The sequence below is a fragment of the Mauremys reevesii genome, linkage group 1 (genome assembly GCF_016161935.1).
Source record: "Mauremys reevesii isolate NIE-2019 linkage group 1, ASM1616193v1, whole genome shotgun sequence".
Lineage (NCBI taxonomy): Eukaryota > Metazoa > Chordata > Testudines > Geoemydidae > Mauremys > Mauremys reevesii.
In genome coordinates, this window is record NC_052623.1 from 349,915,794 (window position 1) to 349,934,622 (window position 18,829).

The following is an 18,829-nucleotide window of genomic DNA, read 5'->3' on the forward strand; positions in this document are numbered from 1 at the left end:
GAGGGATGGATTCAACCCTATAATAAATCCATGACCACCTAGGAATTCCAGGTTGCCACATTATGACAATTTCACTGGGGCTTCTGGGATAGAACTCAGCTCCTCCCGCTCCAAAAGCTCAATCCCCTACATCTGCAGTTAGAAGAGAACCTCTGTTAGCAGTCTAGGTCTATGACACACAGTTGAGCAGTTCCAATTCTATCCAGCAGAGAGCAACACACACACTAGCCAGGTCCTCTCCGCCTAAGTGGCCAAAGTCCATCCCACAACAACGCAGGACTGGTCTCTACCGTGTATTTTCCCATTGCTTTGTCCAGTCTGTACCATTTTCAAATGACTCCCTCACCCATTGCAGTGGGAGATGTACTTCAACTGTCCAACAGCAGGTATGTGAATCAAGGCGACCAATGCAGTGAAAAATGTGCCTTTCAAATACCCGGGAAAAAAATCCCAGGTCCTTGTTCGAAGCCAATTAAACCCGTGATGGGTTTATGTACCTATTCTTAGCCGACGGGTGCGTGTGACTAACACACACCGCAGCTACACGCACCATAGCCCAGGGCAAGGAGGACACTCAAATCCGAGCCCAAGCAAACAGGAAGCCAACCAGCTTCTCAGACGCTCCAGTGATAATAAACCACCCGCTAAGCACAACGCGGAACCACCAGGCACCCAGCGCTGCAGCAGCGGACCGGCCCCCCGCCCCCGGATCAGCGGCACCCCCTGTCCCCGCAGCCCCGGCCTTGAGCTGGGCATGGGGTCCCCCCCAAACCCACCGCCCTCCTCTTTGCCGTTCAACCCTCCTGCAGCTCAGCCGCTGCCCCCGGGCCCGGCCAGGGGCAGCCACGCCTCGCCTCGCCTGCCCACGCACCCCGGGGTGCAGCAGCGCCCTTACCTTTCCGGAAGGGCATGATGAGCCGCGCCGCAGCAGGGCTCCAGTGGAGCCGGACGCCTGGGTTCCGCAGCCTCCCCCTGCCGGCCGGGCTTGTCCGTCCGCCTGTCTGTCTCAGAAGGAAACTGACACTTGGTCGATTCCCGGCACACAGCGAGCGAGGCAGGAACTGTGACAAAGGAGGAAGTTAAGAGCTGGCTGCACTTTCGGGGCTGGGAGCCTGAACCCGCCTCTCCCCGCAGCCCGCCTGACGCAGCGGGCACAGCGCCGAGCCGCCGGTGGGGCAGAGCTCGCGGCTGGGCTCGGGGCTGCGGCAGGGGGTTGGGGTGCAGGAGGGGGTCAGAGCTCTGGGCGGGGTGTGCAGGCTCTGGGGTGGGGCAGGAGATGAGGGGTTTGGGGTGCAGGAGGGGGCTCTGGGTTTGGGGGGCTCTGGGCTGCGGCAGGGGGTTGGGGTGCAGACGGGGAAGAGCTCTGGGCTGGGGGAGCAGGCTCGGGGAGGGGCTCGGGGTTGAGGGGTTTGGGGTGCAGGAGGTTGCTCTGGGTTTTGGGGGGGCTCTGGGCTGCCGCAGGGGTTGGGTGCAGGAGGGGGTCAGAGCTCTAGGCTGGGGGTGCAGGCTCTGGGATGGGGTCGGGGTTGAGTGGTTTGGGGTGCAGGAGGGGGCTCTGGGTTTTGGGGGGGCTCTGGGCTGCGGCAGGGGGTTGGGGTGCAGACGGGGAAGAGCTCTGGGCTGGGGGTGCAGGCTCTGGGGTGGGGCACGGGATGAGGGGTTTGGAGTGCAGGAGGTTGCTCTGGGTTTTGGAGGGCTCTGGGCTGCCGCAGGGGGGTGGGGTGCAGAAGGGGACAGAGCTCTGGGCTGGGGGTGCAGGCTCTGGGGTGGGGCCGGGGTTGAGGGGTTTGTGGTGCAAGAGGGGGCTCTGGGTTTTGGGGGGGCTCAGGGTTGTGGCAAGGGGTTGGGGTGCAGGAGGGGGTCAGAGCTCTGGCCTAGGGGTGCAGGCTCTGGGGTGGGGCCAGGGATGAAGGGTTTGGGGTGCAGGAGGGGGCTCCACGTTTGTGGGGGCTCGGGGCTGGGGCATGGGATTGGGGCATGGCCTTATCTCAGGCAGCTCCTGGTCAGGGTGCAGCCGGGGTGCAGAGGCAGGTTTCCTGCCTGTCCAGGCACCGTGCACTGCGCTGCACCCTGGAAGCAGCCAGCAGCAGGTCCGGCTCCTAGGCGGAGGCATGCGAGTGGCTCCACACGGCTCTGGCCGGCAGGCACCGTCCCCCCACTTCCAGCTCCCGGCCAAACCTGAGGGTGCTCGGGCTGTGGAGCCCCGGAGGGCAGGGAAGGGTGAGGGCAGGTGCTGAGCTCGCTGCAGGAGTGGGGACAATTGCACGGGATGGGGGTGCAGGGCGGGCATCTTTCCAAGGCAGCGCTGGGGCAGGCAATATTTATTTACAATGAAACAGGCGGGGGAGCACAAACGGAGGCAGTGAAAGAGCCACTAGAGAGGGGACAGACACAATCTCCTTATTATTTAATATTTGCCTGGCTTCAGCACCGAGGCAGAGGTGGGTTTAGGTTGGTTGATTGATTTACCCTGGGCACAGAGGACAGTGGGGCCCCCTGCTCCCCAGGGGCCCAAGAACTGGGGAAGTCAGGAGCCATGCGCCCCACTTTTAACATGGGCGGAGTAGCCTTAGGCAGGCACCAGCCTCTTCCCAGTGGGGGCCTTAGCCCCTCCCTCTCACCACTGGGCCCCACCACCTGCTTCTCCTCGACCTCTTCCCCCCAAGGCCCCACCCGCTGGAGCCAGGCCGCAAGCTGGAGCCAGGCCGCAGTAAGAGCCACCCACCTGGTCCCTGTGGGAGCCCTGGACACTGCACCTGCCCTGGGTGATGCGCCCTGGGGGAAGGGGACATGGTCCAGGGCCTGTTCCGACACTGCGCTGCACCCCAGAAGTGGCCAGCAGGTCTGGCTCCTAGGTGGAGGGGGGGCACATGCTCTGCATGCTGCCTGTGCCCCGAGCACTGGCTCCACAATCTCATTGGCTGGGAGCTGGGGGGACGGAGCCTGCGGGTGAGAGCCACGTGGAGCCACTTGCATGTCTCCGCGTAGGAGCTGGACCTGCTGCTGGCTGCTTCCAGGGTGCAGTGCAGTGCATGGTGCCTGGACAGGCAGGAAGCCTGCCTCTGCACCCCGGCTGCGCCGCTGACCAGGAGCCACCAGAGGTAAGCCCATGCCCCAAGCCCATGCCCCAGCCCTGATCCCCCCCCCAACCTGGAGCCCCTTCCTGCACCCCAAACCCTACATCCCCGGCCCCACTCCAGAGCCTGCACCTCCAGCCCAGGGCTCTGACCCCCTCCTACACCCCAACCCCCTGCCACAGCCCTGAGCCCCCCCAAACTCAGAGCACCCTCCTGCACCCCAAACCCCTCATCCCCTGCCCCAGCCCAGAGCCTGCACCCCCAGCCTAGAGCTCTGACCCCTCCTGCACCCCTGCCCCAGCCCTGAGCCCCCCCAAACTCAGAGCATCCTCCTGCACCCCAAACCCCTCATCCCCTGCCCCAGCCCAGAGCCTGCACCCCCAGCCCAGAGCTCTGACCCCCTCCTGCACTCCTGCCCCAGCCCAGAGCCCCCCCACACACCCTGAAGCCCTCACCTCCAACTCTGTTGGGTCACAGGCATCAACAATTTTCTTCAACTGAGTTGCCAAAAAAAAAGTTTGAAAACCACTGATGTACATAACACATAATAGGAGCCAGGAACTCCAGATTCTAATCCTGATTTGCTGTGGGGCACTGCAGTAGATGGGGCTCAGCACAGATGCCAGAGTGGGTCCCCCTGGGCGGTGATCATTACACGATCAGGGCCCAAGTCAGTAATGAGCCAATAACAGAGCATGGTGCTAGGAAGCAGTATGTTGTTATTGTTACAAGTGTCATGGCAGTTTTGGAGCGGGTGTGTCAACTCCAGTGCTCAAATTCCCTATCTGAATGCTTCCATCCTGCCTAAATTTCCTCTGTGGGTTCATAGAATCATAGAATCATAGAACTTAAGATCAGAAGGGACCATTATGATCATCTAGTCTGACCTCCCGCAAAATGCAGACCACAAAAGCTGACCCACCCACTCTTGAAATAATACTCTCCCTTGACTCAGCTGTTGCAGTCCCCAAATCCTGGTTTAAAGACTTCAAGTAGCAGGTAATCGTCCAGCAAGCGACCCCTGCCCCATGCTGCGGAGGAAGGCGAAAAACCTCCAGGGCCACTGCCAATCTACCCTGGAGGAAAATTCCTTCCCGACCCCAAATATGGCGATCAGCTGAACCCCGAGCATGCAGGCAAGACTCTCCAGCCAGACACTCGGGGAAAAAGACTTTCAATATCCCAACAGACTTTCAATATCCGTTGGTTACATGCTGCTTACCTTCCAGCCCTAAAGCTTGCAACATTTCTGCATGCTGTGAAGACAGCAACCCCAGCCCAACTCAAAGAGGAAGAGTTGCAAAGCATTTGGGGATGCTTTGGGATGAAGATTATTTATTTGACCTAGACTGGGGTTTTCCATGAGCTAGGAGCCTGAGTCCACTTTCTCCATAACTGGACCCAGAGGGGAAAGGATGTTATTCATGGCTATAGACCTGCATCTCTATTTTAAATTCCCTTTATTAGGGATTTGCATCATACCCCATCCATTGAAAGACTGGGAGTAGTTTTATTGTTCTTCCTCCCTCCCGCTTCCCCAACATCTTCACATGTGTTCAATTCACTCTGAGCCAGATTCTGAGTAGCACCTTATTCCACAATTAGCCCAGTTTACATCAGGGAGGCCACCCATGAAATAAGGTGCTACTCAGTGGGATGAAGGGTATCTAAATCCAGCTCTCCGTGTATACATCGAAACACGTGCATGCACCAGGAAGGGTGAATGTGAACAATTAATTTCTCACGGCATATTCTCATCATAGGCCAACAGAACTTAATAGGGACATGTAAAGAGAAACCGTTACCCATGGACCTCTCCAGGCCAACTGGCATGGGGGATACAAGAATACCCTGATGCGAGTATGTACATTCTGGCTCACCAAAGAATTTCATGTGAGGTCTTAAATGAAAGTCAGGGTCACACTGGACATTAACATCATTGGGAAATGTACATACAGATAATATATAAGGAGTTATTTATCTCTATTGAAAATATTTTCTTAGATTCTCTGTCACCGCAGAGGTGGATAATTATAAGTGTAGGATTGGAAGGGACCTCGATAGGTCACTAGTCCAGTCCCCTGCACTGAAGTGGGAATAAGTATTATCTAGACCATCCCTGACAGGTGTTTGTCTAACCTGCTCTTAAAAACCTCCAGTGATGGTGATTCCACAACCTTCCTAGGTAATTTAACTGCTTAATTACCCTGAAAGGAAGTTTTTCCCAATGTTTTAGCTAAATCTCCCTTGCTGCAATTTAAGCCCATTACTTCTTGTCCTATCTTCAGTGGATAAGGAAAACACCTCCTCTTTTTAACAACCTTTTATGTACTTGAAGACTTATGTCCCACCTCAGTCTTCTCTTCTCCAGACGAAACAAACCCAGTGTTTTCAATCTTCCCTCACAGGTCATATTTTCTAGACCTTTAATCATTTTTGTTCCTCTCCTCTGAACCTTCTCCAATTTGTCCATGTCTTTCCTGAAGTATGGTGCCCAGAACGGACCACAATACTCCAGTTGAGGCCTTGTAAGTGTTGAGTAGAATGGAAGAATTATTTCCCATGTCTTGCTTACAACACTGGCTAATACATCCCAGAATTATGTTTGGTTTTTTTGCAACGCTATTGCAGTGTTGATGCATTTAGTTTGCGATCCACTATAATCCCTAGATCCTTTTCTGCAGTAATTTCATTTCCCATTTTGTATTTGTGCAATTGATTATTCCTAAGTAAGTGGAGTACTTTGCATTTGTCTTTATTGAATTTCATTCTATTTTTTCAGACCATTTTCCCTGTTTTTCAAGATCATTTTGAATTCCAATCCTTTCCTCCAAAGTGCTTGCAACCCCTCCCAGTTTGCTGTCTTCTGCAAATTTTATAATTGTACTCTCTGTGAGGCCAGCAGACAAGTGCCAGCTCATGCCAAAGTCCCCATGTGTCAACTGAACACTGACAAATATGTAGCTGAAATCAGTCTGGTTTACTTGTGTGTTAGTATTGTTACAATGGTATTAGAATTATAAGAATGTGTGTAGACTTTATTGAATGCTTGTGAGTTGCTGGATGCATTAATCTCACTTGTAACATCTGTATCCTGTATTGCAAGGTAATGTTTGAGTGGTTCAGCCTCAGGAACTGTGTAAATCACCAGCCAGGAGAGTGGCATTAACCAGCATGAAGTGCTGATCTCCAGCAGCACCAGGAAAGGTCCATTGATACACACTTGACTATTGTGGGATGTTAAAGAGGACAAAAGACATTAGTTGTTCTGCCCTCTGCCCCCATAAAGATGAGTCATGGGAAATGGATTCCTCTCATCAGCTGAGTTTACAGCTCAGAGCACATAGCAGAAGGGGGATAAAAACCTGAAATAGAAGAAACAGGATCTTATGCTGCTTGCACTCTGGGGAGGGGGGCAAGGTTTACTAGGCATAAGCATGAGATTCCCAGCTGCTTAGCCTGGGTTAGCCCTAAAGAGCATATGAACTTGCTTGTTATAGAAGTTTCTATTACCTTTTGAAAACTAAGATTGTACCTCATTTGTGCATATATGTTTACCTGCTTTAACTCGGTAAATAACTCTCATTTCCTTTTCCTATTTAATAAATCTTTAGATACTTTATTGTAGGCTTGGCTACAAGCATTGCCTTTGTGTGAGATCTAAGGTGCAATTGTAAATCAAAGTCTGAAAACTCGCTTCCCTCTTTAGCTCACCTGAGCCCAGCTTTGTTAATCTTCCAGGCAGACTGTAAAACCCACCTTTCCCCCAGGCATTGAGCAGGTTGATGTGCTGGAGCAGAGTCATTACATTCTGATCATTTAGCTGGCTTGGGGAATAGACACATCTTCATTTTTTATATATTGAATACTGTTGTTTTAATCCAGGGAAAGTACCTAGGGTGTGAGATGGGTACTAAAAAGTTTAAATAGATAAATGAAGGAGTTGGGGAGAGCTGACCCATAGCTTTGGATTTCTTGATCATTGTGCTTTGAAAATATCACCCACAGTAAAGCTACAACACTGAGGAGCAGAGAAAGCAGATGTGTTTTGTACTGAAGAAAATAATACTGTTCATCAGTCAATTTCAAACAGCTCTACAACGGAGGTCAGAATCATTAGCCCCATTTTACAGATGGGGGAAAATGAGGAACAGGGGAAGGGAAGTGACTTGACCAAGCCCTCCCAGAAGGCCAGTAGTAGAGCCAAGATTAGAACACAGAGCTCCTGAGTCACAGCCCAGTGTGCTGTCCACTAGGCTATACTGCATCATGAGTAAAAGAATGGCCATGCTGGGTCAGACCAATGGCCCTTGTAGCCCAATCCTGTCTTGTGACCATGACTGATGCCAGATGTTTCAGAGGGAATGAACAGAAGAGGGCAATTATCAAGTGATCCATCCCATCATCCAGGTCCAGCTTCTGGCAGTCAGAGGTTTAGGAACCCCGAGAGCATGGGATTGCAACCCTGACCATCTTAGCTAATAGCCACTGATACTCCTATCCTCCATTCATTTATCCTGGTATCACACCCTCCAATTAACAGTATTCTTTGGTTCCTTTGGCTTTCACCCTCTCTAAATTTCTATTCCAGTCATCCAATCTTTGTACCCATTATTTGTTCTCCTTATCCACGTAAAATCTTGCTCACTGGTTTAGAGGAGCTGTGTTAGCATTTTAGCCCCTGCCTGATAAAAGATGCAAGAGTTGAATTCCTCTGAGCATCACCCACATTCTAATTGCGAGACACTCCCACCTGACATGGAGTCGGTAAGAAAATAAGATCAGGATTAGCTTAGGTATGCTAATGCACATGACTCACCCCAGTGAGCTGTCTGCAGCACTGACTGGCACGATCAAGTGTGTTATAAGCTCTTGCCACTGTGAGCTGGGAGAATCCATAAAGGCTGTTTCTATGGAGAGCGAAGGCTGCAATCAGGTGTATCTGTGGAGAGCTGAGAGCTGTCAGATTCACCTGCATTTTTTAATAGAGCAAAAAGCCCTGCCCAACATTCATGAATTTCCCTCACATTATCTTGCTCACAGGGCTGTGATTATAGTGACTCAAAGACTCGATAAATGGTGTATAAAATCATCTTATTAAAATGAATAATAAAGACAAAAACATTTTATCTAGTCCAGCAGGAACGGGGGGCTGTGGAAAGAGGAAGGTGACCTTACAAGAGTTAGTTTTTGATTAGAGAGAATTTCAGAGTTCATGGAGACTTTGGTGGGAGGGGGAAGACGGGAGGTAGAATTAATCTTTAGGATAAAAACATTTTCCTGACTACCTGATAAATAAATAGATGCACGCATGCGTGTGTACAAAAGTCTCCAAAAGGGCTAAAATTTTCAGCACCACTGCAGTAGATTGTTATAACAAACTATTATAATTACACACAATTTGCCCATCTCTAACATCATTCATCTAAGAAGCACAAACTCCTTTGAGGTCAATGTTTATTAAGCTCATTTTACAGATGCATAAATGGAGCTTCAGAGAAATAAAAAGATTTCCCGGAGATTATGTGCTCACAGCAAGTCAGTAACAGAGCCAGGAACAGACCCCAGGAGTCCTACCTCCCTAACCACAGCTCTAAGCACTGAACTTCACACTCCCTCCCCATGTTAGGAGATGCTCCCCAGCCATCCAGTTGTCCCTGGCAAAATAATGCACCAGCTCTTCCCAGGCCAACATCAGAAAACTGGGAAAGCAAATCTATTTTTCAAATAAATTGCTTGCAAGTGAGAGGAACAGGAAACAACCACCCCTTGAAGACATTCAATATTCCAAAGGTGAAATTCACCCTTCTGCTGAGGGACAGGATAGGGGTGGATTTCCTCCAGTATCTGTGCAACCGTTTGATAGAAACTACAACTGGACTTAAGTTGGTTTAATGCTGGATTCTCTGTAATTCAATGGCCATGTTGTCTTTCAAAGTAAATTGATTACCAAAGTGTCTGTTGTTGAGCACTTTGGGGCAGGGACTGTCTTTTTGTTGTGTGTTTGTATAGCACAGGGGTCGGCAACCTATGGCACGCTTGCCAAAGACGGCACGCGAGCCGATTTTTAATGGCACGCTGCTGCCTGCTGGGGTCCCGGCAGGCAGCAGTGTGCCATTAAAAATCCTGCCCAGCCCAACCTGGCCCGCTCTTTTCCGCCCTCCGCTCCCCCCCTCACCATGGGAGCAGGGGGCAGAAGCATAGGCATGCGCACGGGGTGTGCCCAGGCACACCCTAATGCAGGGGTGGGCAAATGGTCCCATTCTCCCAGTGCCGCAAGCTGCAGGGTCCGTGCTCCCGGGCCGGAGAGCAGCAAGCCGCCGCCCCCCCAAACCCCCCCAGAGCCATGCCGTCGCACGTGCAGCGCTCTGAGGGGTGGGGCTGCCTGCTCCCGTGGGGCAGCGTGTCAGGCTCTGCGTGGAGCAGAACATGCTGCTAGGAGTCTCATGGGAAGGGGTCCAGGGCAAGGGGTGGGGGGTTGGATAAGGGGTGGGGTTGGATAGGGGTGGGATCCCAGGCGGGGTGGTTAGGGGTGGGGTCTCTGGAGGGGGCAGTGAGGGAGCAGGGGGTTGGATGGGGCATGAGAGTCCCAGGGTCTGTCAGGGGTGGATAGGGGTCAGGGCAGTCAGGGGACAGGGAGCAAGGAGGGTCCTGGGAGGTAGTTGGGGTGTCTCTGGAGGGGTGGTCAGGGGACAAAGAATTGGGGTTGGCTGAGTCGGGAGTTCTGGGGGCTGTCAGGAGGCAGGGGTGTTGGGGCAGGCAGGGAGCGGGGGAGTTGTATGGGTCCGGAGTTCTGGGGTCCTGTCAGGGGCAGGAGCGGTTGGATAGGCATGGGAGTCCCGGGGTCTGTCTGGGGTGGGGTCTGGATAAGAGTCAGGGCAATCAGGGGACAAGGAGCAGGGAGGCTTAGATAGGGGGTGGGTCCTGGGGGGCAGTTAGAGGCAGGGGTCCCAGAAGGGGCTAGTCAGGGGACAAGGAACGGGGGGGTTGGGGGTTCTGAGGGGGGCAGTCAGGGGCGGGAAGTAGGAGGGAGTGGATGGGGGCAGGGCGGGGGCGGGGCTAGGGCAGGGCTCCCTGGGTGCACACCCTAATGAAACGGGCTGCGCACGCCTATGGGCAGAAGCTTGGTCCTGCCGGCTCCCGTAGTGTGCTGGGTTCCTGCCCTCCCTCCCTGCCGGCCGATCCGCTGATGGCCCTTGCGAGGGAGGGGGTCGGGAAGGAGCAGAGGCAGCGAGCTCGCTGCTCCCGGCGGAGGCAGAGAAGCAGCAGGGGCAGGGCCTTGGAGCAAGGGGGTGGGTGGAATAGGGGCATATCCCCTCCAGCCCCCTGCCCTGACCCCCCCTCCCACACACCCAGCCCTCTGCCCTGAGCCCTGACCCCCACACACACACCCAGCCCTCTGCCCCGAGCCCTGACCCCCACACACCCAGCCCTCTGCCCTGAGCCCTGACCCCTCATACACACACAGCCCTCTGCCCTGAGCCCTGAACCCCCCACACACAGCCCTCTGCCCTGACCCCTGAACCCTCCCCACACACACACAGCCCTCTGCCCTGAGCCCTGAACCCCCCCCACAGCCCTCTGCCCTGACCCCTGAACCCTCCCCCCACACACACAGCCCTCTGCCCTGACCCCTGAACCCCCCCCACACACACAGCCCTCTGCCCTGAGCCCTGAACCCCCACACACCCACCCCGCCCTCTGCCCCGCGCGCTGACCCCCACCCACACACCCAGCCCTCTGCCCGGTCCCCTTACCCCAAAACACACACCCCGCCCTCTGCCCTGTGCCCTGACCCCCCACACACACCCAGCCCTCTGCCCCGAGCCCTGAACCCCCACACACACCCAGCCCTCTGCCCGAGCCCTGACCCCTCCCACACACCCAGCCCTCTGCCCCGAGCCCTGACCCCCATACACACCCAGCCCTCTGCCCCGAGCCCTGACCCCCCTCATACACACCCAGCCCTCTGCCCCGAGCCCTGACCCCCCCTCATACACACCCAGCCCTCTGCCCTGAGCTCTGACCCCCCCCTCCCACACACCCAGCCCTCTGCCCCGAGCCCTGACCCCTCATACACACCCAGCCCTCTGCCCCGAGCCCTGACCCCCCCTCATACACACCCAGCCCTCTGCCCCGAGCTCTGACCCCCCCCACACACACCCAGCCCTCTGCCCCGAGCCCTGACCCCCCCTCCCACACACCCAGCCCTCTGCCCCGAGCCCTGACCCCCCCACACACACACCCAGCCCTCGGCCCGGCGCCCTGACCCCCGCCCACACACCCAGCCCTCTGCCCCGAGCCCTGACCCCCCTTCCCACACACCCAGCCCTCTGCCCCGAGCCCTGACCCCTCATACACACCCAGCCCTCTGCCCTGAGCCCTGACCCCCTGATACACACCCAGCCCTCTGCCCCGAGCCCTGACCCCCTCCCACACACCCAGCCCTCTGCCATGAGCTCTGGCCCCCCCTCATACACACCCCGCCCTCTGCCCGGAGCCCTGACCCCTCATACACACCCGGCCCTCTGCTCCGAGCCCTGACCCCGCCTCCCACACACCCGGCCCTCTGCTCCGAGCCCTGACCCCGCCTCCCACACACCCGGCCCTCTGCCCCGAGCCCTGACCCCCCCTCATACACACCCAGCCCTCTGCTTGACTCCTTCATCCCCCCGACCCCAGCCCTGACTCTGGCACCCCCACACATACCCAGCCTCCCCCTCTGCCCTGACACCTGCACCCCCCTCACATGCCCCCAGCCCTCTGCCCTGACTCTTGCAACCCCACACATACCCCCCCACATCCTGACTCTTGCACCCCCCACATCCCCACCCCCACCCTGAGCACCAACTGGGAGCTCCTGCACACCCCCAACCCATTCCCACCTGCACCCCTCACACCAAATGGGAGCTGCCCAGGTAAGTGCCCCCACACCCAAACCTCCTGCCCCAACCCTGAGCCCCCTCCCTCATTCTAGCTCCTGGCCAGACCCATGCCAGCCGAGGTCCCGGCCGCCGGCCCCGCTCAGCCCGCTGCCAATCTGGGGTCCCGGTCGCTGGCCCCGCACGGCCCGCTGCCGGTCTGGGGTCCCGGCTGCCGGACCCTTACCAGCTGGGGTCCCGGCTGCAGGCCCCGCTCAGCCCGCTGCCGGCCTAGGTGAACAGAACTCCAGACCAGCAGCGGGCTGAGCAGGCCGGCAGCGTAAGATCAACATTTTAATTTAATTTTAAATTAAGCTTCTTAAACATTTTGAAAACCTTGTTTATTTTACAATACAACACTAGTTTAGTTATATAATATATAGACTTATAGAGAGAGACCTTCTAAAAAACATTAAAATGTATGACTGGCACGCAAAACCTTAAATCAGAGTGACTAAATGAAGACTCGGCACAGCACTGCTGAAAGGTTGCTGACCCCTGGTATAGCACCTAGTACAATCGGGGGGGGGGTGTCCAGGACTCCTAGATGCTACTGCATACAAATAATAAATATTTACACTGGAAAGCAATGAGCCAAGATTTGTGGGCCAAACGGAGCATGGCCTTCCCATAATACTGTCGTTACAGAATGTTCACGGTGAATTCAGTACTGGTGCCGGCCTTGCAGATTAAATCCTCTCTCCACAGACTAAATACAGCTCAGGAAGCTTAGTACAAGCTTCCCGGTTACTGCCACCAAACTGATCTGGAGTGACCACCTCTAGGCATAATGATGAAGTGGATTCTCCATGTTCTTTCAGTCCTGGGCGCCTCGGCAGAGATTTCTGGCCAAGGTGTCAATGGAGATGTAGTTTCTGTGACACAGATACAGCGACCGAAGAACTGAACTGAAACCAATGTCATTTCACGTAAGCCACAAACCTGATCAGACGGTAAAGGATTCTGAACATACCATTTCTGACTCTGGTTTTGAACCATTCATGAGTAGGTGACTAGAATCATATCGTTAGCATCACTGATCAACACGGGGGCTAGTGTTATTTTCAGGATTGTTCTATCACAGCCACAACCACCAAAGCTGTTTCTTTAAACAAGGAGTAAATTTATCACAAGCTCTTGGCTACATGAATCAGCAAAAAGAGGGGTTTACTATTCTCTATCCCAGCTGAGGGGAATCCATCTCTTACACAAGCTCATCTAATGTCCTGCCAGCATCAAGCAAAACCAAGTCCCTTTTCCAGAAGCTGTAACATGGGTAATTAAAGTGTTTAGAAAATAGAAGGCATTTGCTTTGGCACAGTGGAAAACCCCTAATTTTGATGCTGACAGCTGCCAAGCAGGAAAATGGAGATTGGCGGTATCAAAAGACAACCCCGGTCACTCAGCTAATCTGTGGCACTGCCTGCTTGGCCTGCAGAAAATTCCACTTTTATGTGAAATTGCAGACAGCTGGTTTATAAATCGAAACATTGCATGACAAACTGCAGGACTTTTCAAAGCAAAAATAGTACATCAATAAAACCCTCAAGTCAGAAATAGGCCATATGTCCAAGCCTTGGACAATGTCAAATTAATGTCATGAGTATATACTAGTGTCTGTCCGCAAGGCTCATGTAGTAAAAGCCAAAGGCACGGCATCACGAGAGAAACAGACTTGCTCGTAAGAGTCCAATCCACTAATGCACTCTGATAAGCATCTGCACTGATGTATATTTCACTCTCTTCCAATATATTATCAAACCTCCTATTCATTTGTTTGTAATGTTTATGTGAAGTAAGTGTACGAGAAAAGTGCTGGTTTGACAGCAAGTCCTCTATTCAGTAGAGCATGGACAGTGGATACTTTCCCACGCTGCCCCACAACCCTGACCGGGAGGAAGCTGACTCTCTAGGGCGAAGAAGCCAGTTTGGCCTCCATGGTCCACTCAACCCTCAGCCTTCCAATATGGGAGCCAATTGTGAGGCTGTTTTACGTGATGTGGATTATGAACGTCAGCCCAATGTATTAGTAGAGCTTCACTGGCAACAGTAGGCCTTTAGGTCCACTCAGGGGCGGCTCTAGGATTTCCGCTGCCCCAAGCACGGCGGCATGCCGCGGGGGGCGTTCTGGCGGTCGCCAGTCCCGCAGCTGCAGTGGACCTCCCGCAGACGTGCCTGCGGAGGGTCCGCTGGTCCCGCAGCTCCGGTGGACCTCCCGCAGACGTGCCTGCGGAGGCTCCACCGGAGCCACCTGCTGCCCTCCCGCGGGAGGCCGCCCCAAGCGCGCGCTTGGCGCACTGGGGTCTGGAACCGGCCCTGGGTCCACTGTACAAATGGGGAAAGAGGCAGCAAAACTATTCCCCATCTTCCACCTTTTATATATAGTTGGTGCAAAGAGCCACTCATCCATTCCCACAGATCGCTGAACCGTATGATCAAAATAGCATGAGCTCTGAGCATTCGTACAGCAGCAGGAGCATTATTCATGGCATGAAATTGTCTCAGGTTGGAAGCCTGGGACTGGACCCCCAGGGAGCCCTAAGATACAGATTCCAGTCCTAACTGCCAAGAATCTATGGGCATGTCACTTAACTTCTCTGCCTGTTGTCCCCATTGTAAAATCAGCTCCTACACACACCCCTCCTGAGTAAAGGAGGAAGGCTCGACAGAAGTACAGTGAGCTTTAGCTCACGAAAGCTCATGCTAAAATAAATTTGTTAGTCTTTAAGGTGCCACAAGTACTCCTGTTTTTTTTGCGGATACAGACTAACACGGCTGCTACTCTGAAAGAAGTACAAAGTGTTACTCTGATGAACTAAAAAAAGGAAATAAAAAAGGGATTAATTAGAAATAGGGTTTTTTTTATTTCCCTCTCAGTGGGTTTTAGAGTTGCATCATCATCTTGTTTTACTGCTCCTAATTTACCATCTGGCAGCATCCAGAGGCCTCAAGCAGGACCCAGATTTCAAATGCGCTAGCTGCTGAACAAACACAGAAAGAAAGAAACCCCTTGTGGTTCTCTTGCTTGGGAGAATTCATTCAATTCCAGAACCACATTCAACACTAAAGCATTGATTTCATTTCCATAAAGCTTTTGAAAGAAAGAGAACATGGAAGCCTTCATGAAGGTGCACATTAGCCTTATGGAAACATGGATTTTCTTTTAATGGCACATTCTCTATTGTACCCTCTTCTGATAAACTGGCCTGCACACTCACACCCAGAGCAAACAGAGGAGTTTGATTTCAAGTTATAAGTGAGTCAGGCATGGCTAGCGTTCATGCAGAGCGCAGCACAAAAATCGCACCCACCTCTTTCTTATTTTAGAAGATTATGCAGAGAATCCGACATTTTTTGGCAGTTATTAAAAAAAAAAAACTCTGCCAGCAGTGGGTTCTTTTGTTTCTATTGAATTTCAATGCTTTTACCCCAGGGCGTTGGGTTACAATCCCAGCTCTGCCGCTGGTCTTTTTGGAGACCTTAGGCAATTTACTTCCCTGTCTCTGTGCCTCTCTTTCTCTTTGGCCTGGTCTACACTATGAGTTTATCTCGAATTTAGCAGCGTTAAATGGAATTAACCCTGCACCCGTCCACACAACGAAGCCCTTTACTTCGATATAATGGGCTCTTAATATCGATGTCTGTACTCCTCCCCGACGAGAGGAGTAGCGCTGAAATCGACATTGCCATTTCGCATTAGGGTTAGTGTGGCCGCAATTCAACGGTATTGGCCTCCAGGAGCTATCCCACAATGCACCATTGTGACCGCTCTGGACAGCAATCTGAACTCAGATGCACTGGCTTGGTAGACAAGAAAAGCCCCACGAACTTTCGAATTTTATTTCCTGTTTGCCCAGCGTGGAGCGCTGATCAGCAGAGGTGACCATGCAGTCCCAGAATCAACCAAGAGCTCCAGCATGGACCGTACGGGAGATACTGAAGCTGATCTCTGTATGGGGAGATGAATCTGTTCTATCAGAACTCTGTTCCAAAAGACGAAATGCAAAAACATTTGAAAAAATCTCCAAGGCCATGATGGACAGAGGCCACAACAGGGACTCAACACAGTGCTGAGTGAAACTTAAGGACCTGAGACAAGCGTACCAGAAAGCCAAAGAATCAAATGGACGCTCACGGAGGGAGGGGCGACTGACGACTGTAGCTATCCCACAGTTCCCGCACTCTCCGAAAACCATTTGAATTCTGGGCTGAGCTCCCAAAGCCTGAAGGGTCAAAAACATTGTCACAGGTGGTTCAGGTTATATGTCGTCAGGTCCCCCTCCCCCCCCCACCACGTGAAAGCAAAGGGAAAAAAATTGTTTCTCGCCTTTTTTCAATGTCACTGTATGTCTACTGGATGCTGCTGGCAGACGCGGTGCTGCAGCGCTACACAGCAGCATCCCCTTGCCTTGCCTTGCGGACGGCAGACGGTACAGTATGACTGACATCTGTCATCATCCCGTGGGTGCTCCTGGCTGGCCTCGGTGAGGTCGGCCGGGGGTGCCTGGGCAAAAATGGGAATGACTCCAGGTCATTCTCTTCTTTAAGTTTTGTCTAATGGAGATTCAGTCCTGCCTGGGATATCATGGCAGCTGGAGGCTTCTGCCTCAGGCTGCTCTCCCAGTCAGCAGCACCGCCTACCCCTTGCTACCAGGGCTCACAATCAGATACTTAGACCTCTACCTTTTGCTGCAAATAAAAAAATTAAGCTGTCATTTAGAACTGTCCCCCAACATACATATCCTGGGACATTTTGTATTTTACCAGTGTCAACCAAAGGCCCACACACAAATGGAGATTCAGTCCTGCCTGTGCTTCTATCCCTAGTGCTTGTCACAGATTCCCATTTTCAGCTATAGGCTGAGCAAGTGCAGAATGGTGGTTCACTCTACTTCGCTGTAAGCCAACCACCCTCCCCTCCCCACTTTGATCTCTGCTTGAAAAGGCAATAAAGTCAGTGTTGTTTCTTATTCCTGCATTCTTTATGACTTCATCACACAAATGGGGGGATAACTGCCACGGTAGCCCAGAAGGGGTGAGGAAGGGGGGAAGCAACGGGAGGGGTTGTTGCAGGAGCACCCCCTAGAATGGCAGCTCATCATTTCTGCGGGATGTCTGGGGCTCTGACCCAGAACGGCCGTTTGCCTCTCTGGTTCTTTAGTAGGCTTGCCTGATAGTCTAGGCAGGACTGACTCTCCATTAGACAAAACTTAAAGAAGAGAATGACCTGGGGAGTCATTCCCATTTTTGTCCAGGCGCCCCTGACCGACCTCACCGAGGCCGGCCAGGGGCACCCATGACAGCAGCAGACGGTACAGTATGACTGGTAAGCGTCTTTCAACTTGCAAAGCAGCAGAGAGTACGGTAGGGCTGGTAACTGTCTTTGCTAACTTGCAAAGGCAAGGGGATGCTGCTGTGTAGCACTGCAGTACCACGTCTGTCAGCAGCATCCAGTAGACATATGGCGACAGTGAAAAAAGGCTGAACAGGCTCCATGGTTGCCATGCTATGGTGTCTGCCCAGGCAATCCAGGGAAAAGGGCGCAAATGATTGTCTGCCGTTGCTTTCACGGAGGGAGGATTGACTGATGACATTTACACATAAACACCCATGACAAATTTTTAGCCCCATCATGCATTGTGATCTCAACCCAGAATTCCAATTGGCGGGGGAGACTGCAGGAACTATGGGATAGCTACCCACAGTGCAACACTCTGGAAGTCGACGCTAGCCTCAGTACATGGACGCACTCCGCCGAATTAATGTGCTTAGTGTGGCTGCGTGCACTCGACTTTATAAGTTTCCAAAAATCGGTTTCTGTAAAAATCAGAATAATCCCGTAATGAAGACATTCCCTTTGTCTGTTATGCTTATTTAGATTCAGTTCTTTGAGGTGGGGACTGTTTCTTCCTATTTGTACAATGCCTTGCACAATGGTGGCCTGAGCAGTTTGGGTCTCTGGGTGCTATCAATACAAATAATGCAAAACATTTTTGCTTGCCTGTTTGATCTGGATGTTGGTTTGCAAGATTGATATTGAGCCTGGAGTATTTTTCTTTTCCTGCCTGGCTACCACCTCACAGCCATGCATATCTTATCCTGGCTTTAAAGGATCTCCAACCACGTCTTGCTAGAGTTAAGCATCAAAGCCCCATTCCCAGAGGTACCGAACAGCTGAAGCGTCTACTGACTGACAGGAGCTACAACTGTCCAGCACCTCTGAAAATCAGACCCCTTAAATATAGAGTTAAATGCCTAACTTTGGGCAGCCGAGATTGAAAATGCAGGCCTTAACACTTCATGCTGTAAAACCTAGACTCTTCCTTGGCAAGTGGATACATAATAGAAACATGTTCATTTTCTTCTTAATTAATGCTACTTTCCTCTCTGGTTTAAATGGTTGCCCATTTAAGGCATCAGGAGTGTTAAAGAAACAAAGTAACACATTCAAGCCCCACACTAATCAGATTATTTAAGACACACAGAGAGATTTGTGTGTGTGGAATGTGTCACTCACTTGTCACTGTTTACTTGAAGATAAGTAAAACTTTAAAAAAAGAGCGAGGGATGATTGGATCCTGTGGGCGATGTGCATTTGCAGAAGGCGATGAACAGCTGAGAGAATAAGAAATGATAGATTTGAGACGGTAGCGGTTTAAGGTGTAGGTGTGGAAAGTAATTTCAGGAGTTAATGGGAACATCAGCAGGCACTCACAATAAGAGCTTTTAATGTTGGAGGGGAAAAAAATACAGATAATTAAAGTGAGGTGGTTGAACAAATTACTTGGGGGGCGAGATCCACCAAGGGACTTAGGCATTGCAACACTGAGC

General features: G+C 52.5%; 1 protein-coding gene and 1 long non-coding RNA gene across 2 annotated transcripts in view; one reads left to right on the top strand and one right to left on the bottom strand.

Moving 5' to 3' along the window:
* Positions 1 to 999, bottom strand: part of PFKFB3 (6-phosphofructo-2-kinase/fructose-2,6-biphosphatase 3) — a 70,654-nt gene extending 69,655 nt beyond the window's left edge. Inside the window, exon 1 of the mRNA XM_039519618.1 lies at positions 896 to 999. Coding sequence (XP_039375552.1) covers positions 896 to 911 — 16 coding nt within the window. The 5' untranslated portion in view covers positions 912 to 999. The remainder of the gene's footprint in view (positions 1 to 895) is intronic.
* On the top strand, positions 26 to 8,989 carry LOC120395311. Its single transcript, XR_005592578.1, has 3 exons — positions 26 to 386; positions 7,086 to 7,183; positions 8,555 to 8,989. It is a non-coding gene; the product is annotated as an uncharacterized LOC120395311 (long non-coding RNA).
* Positions 8,990 to 18,829: the final 9,840 nt, after the last annotated feature.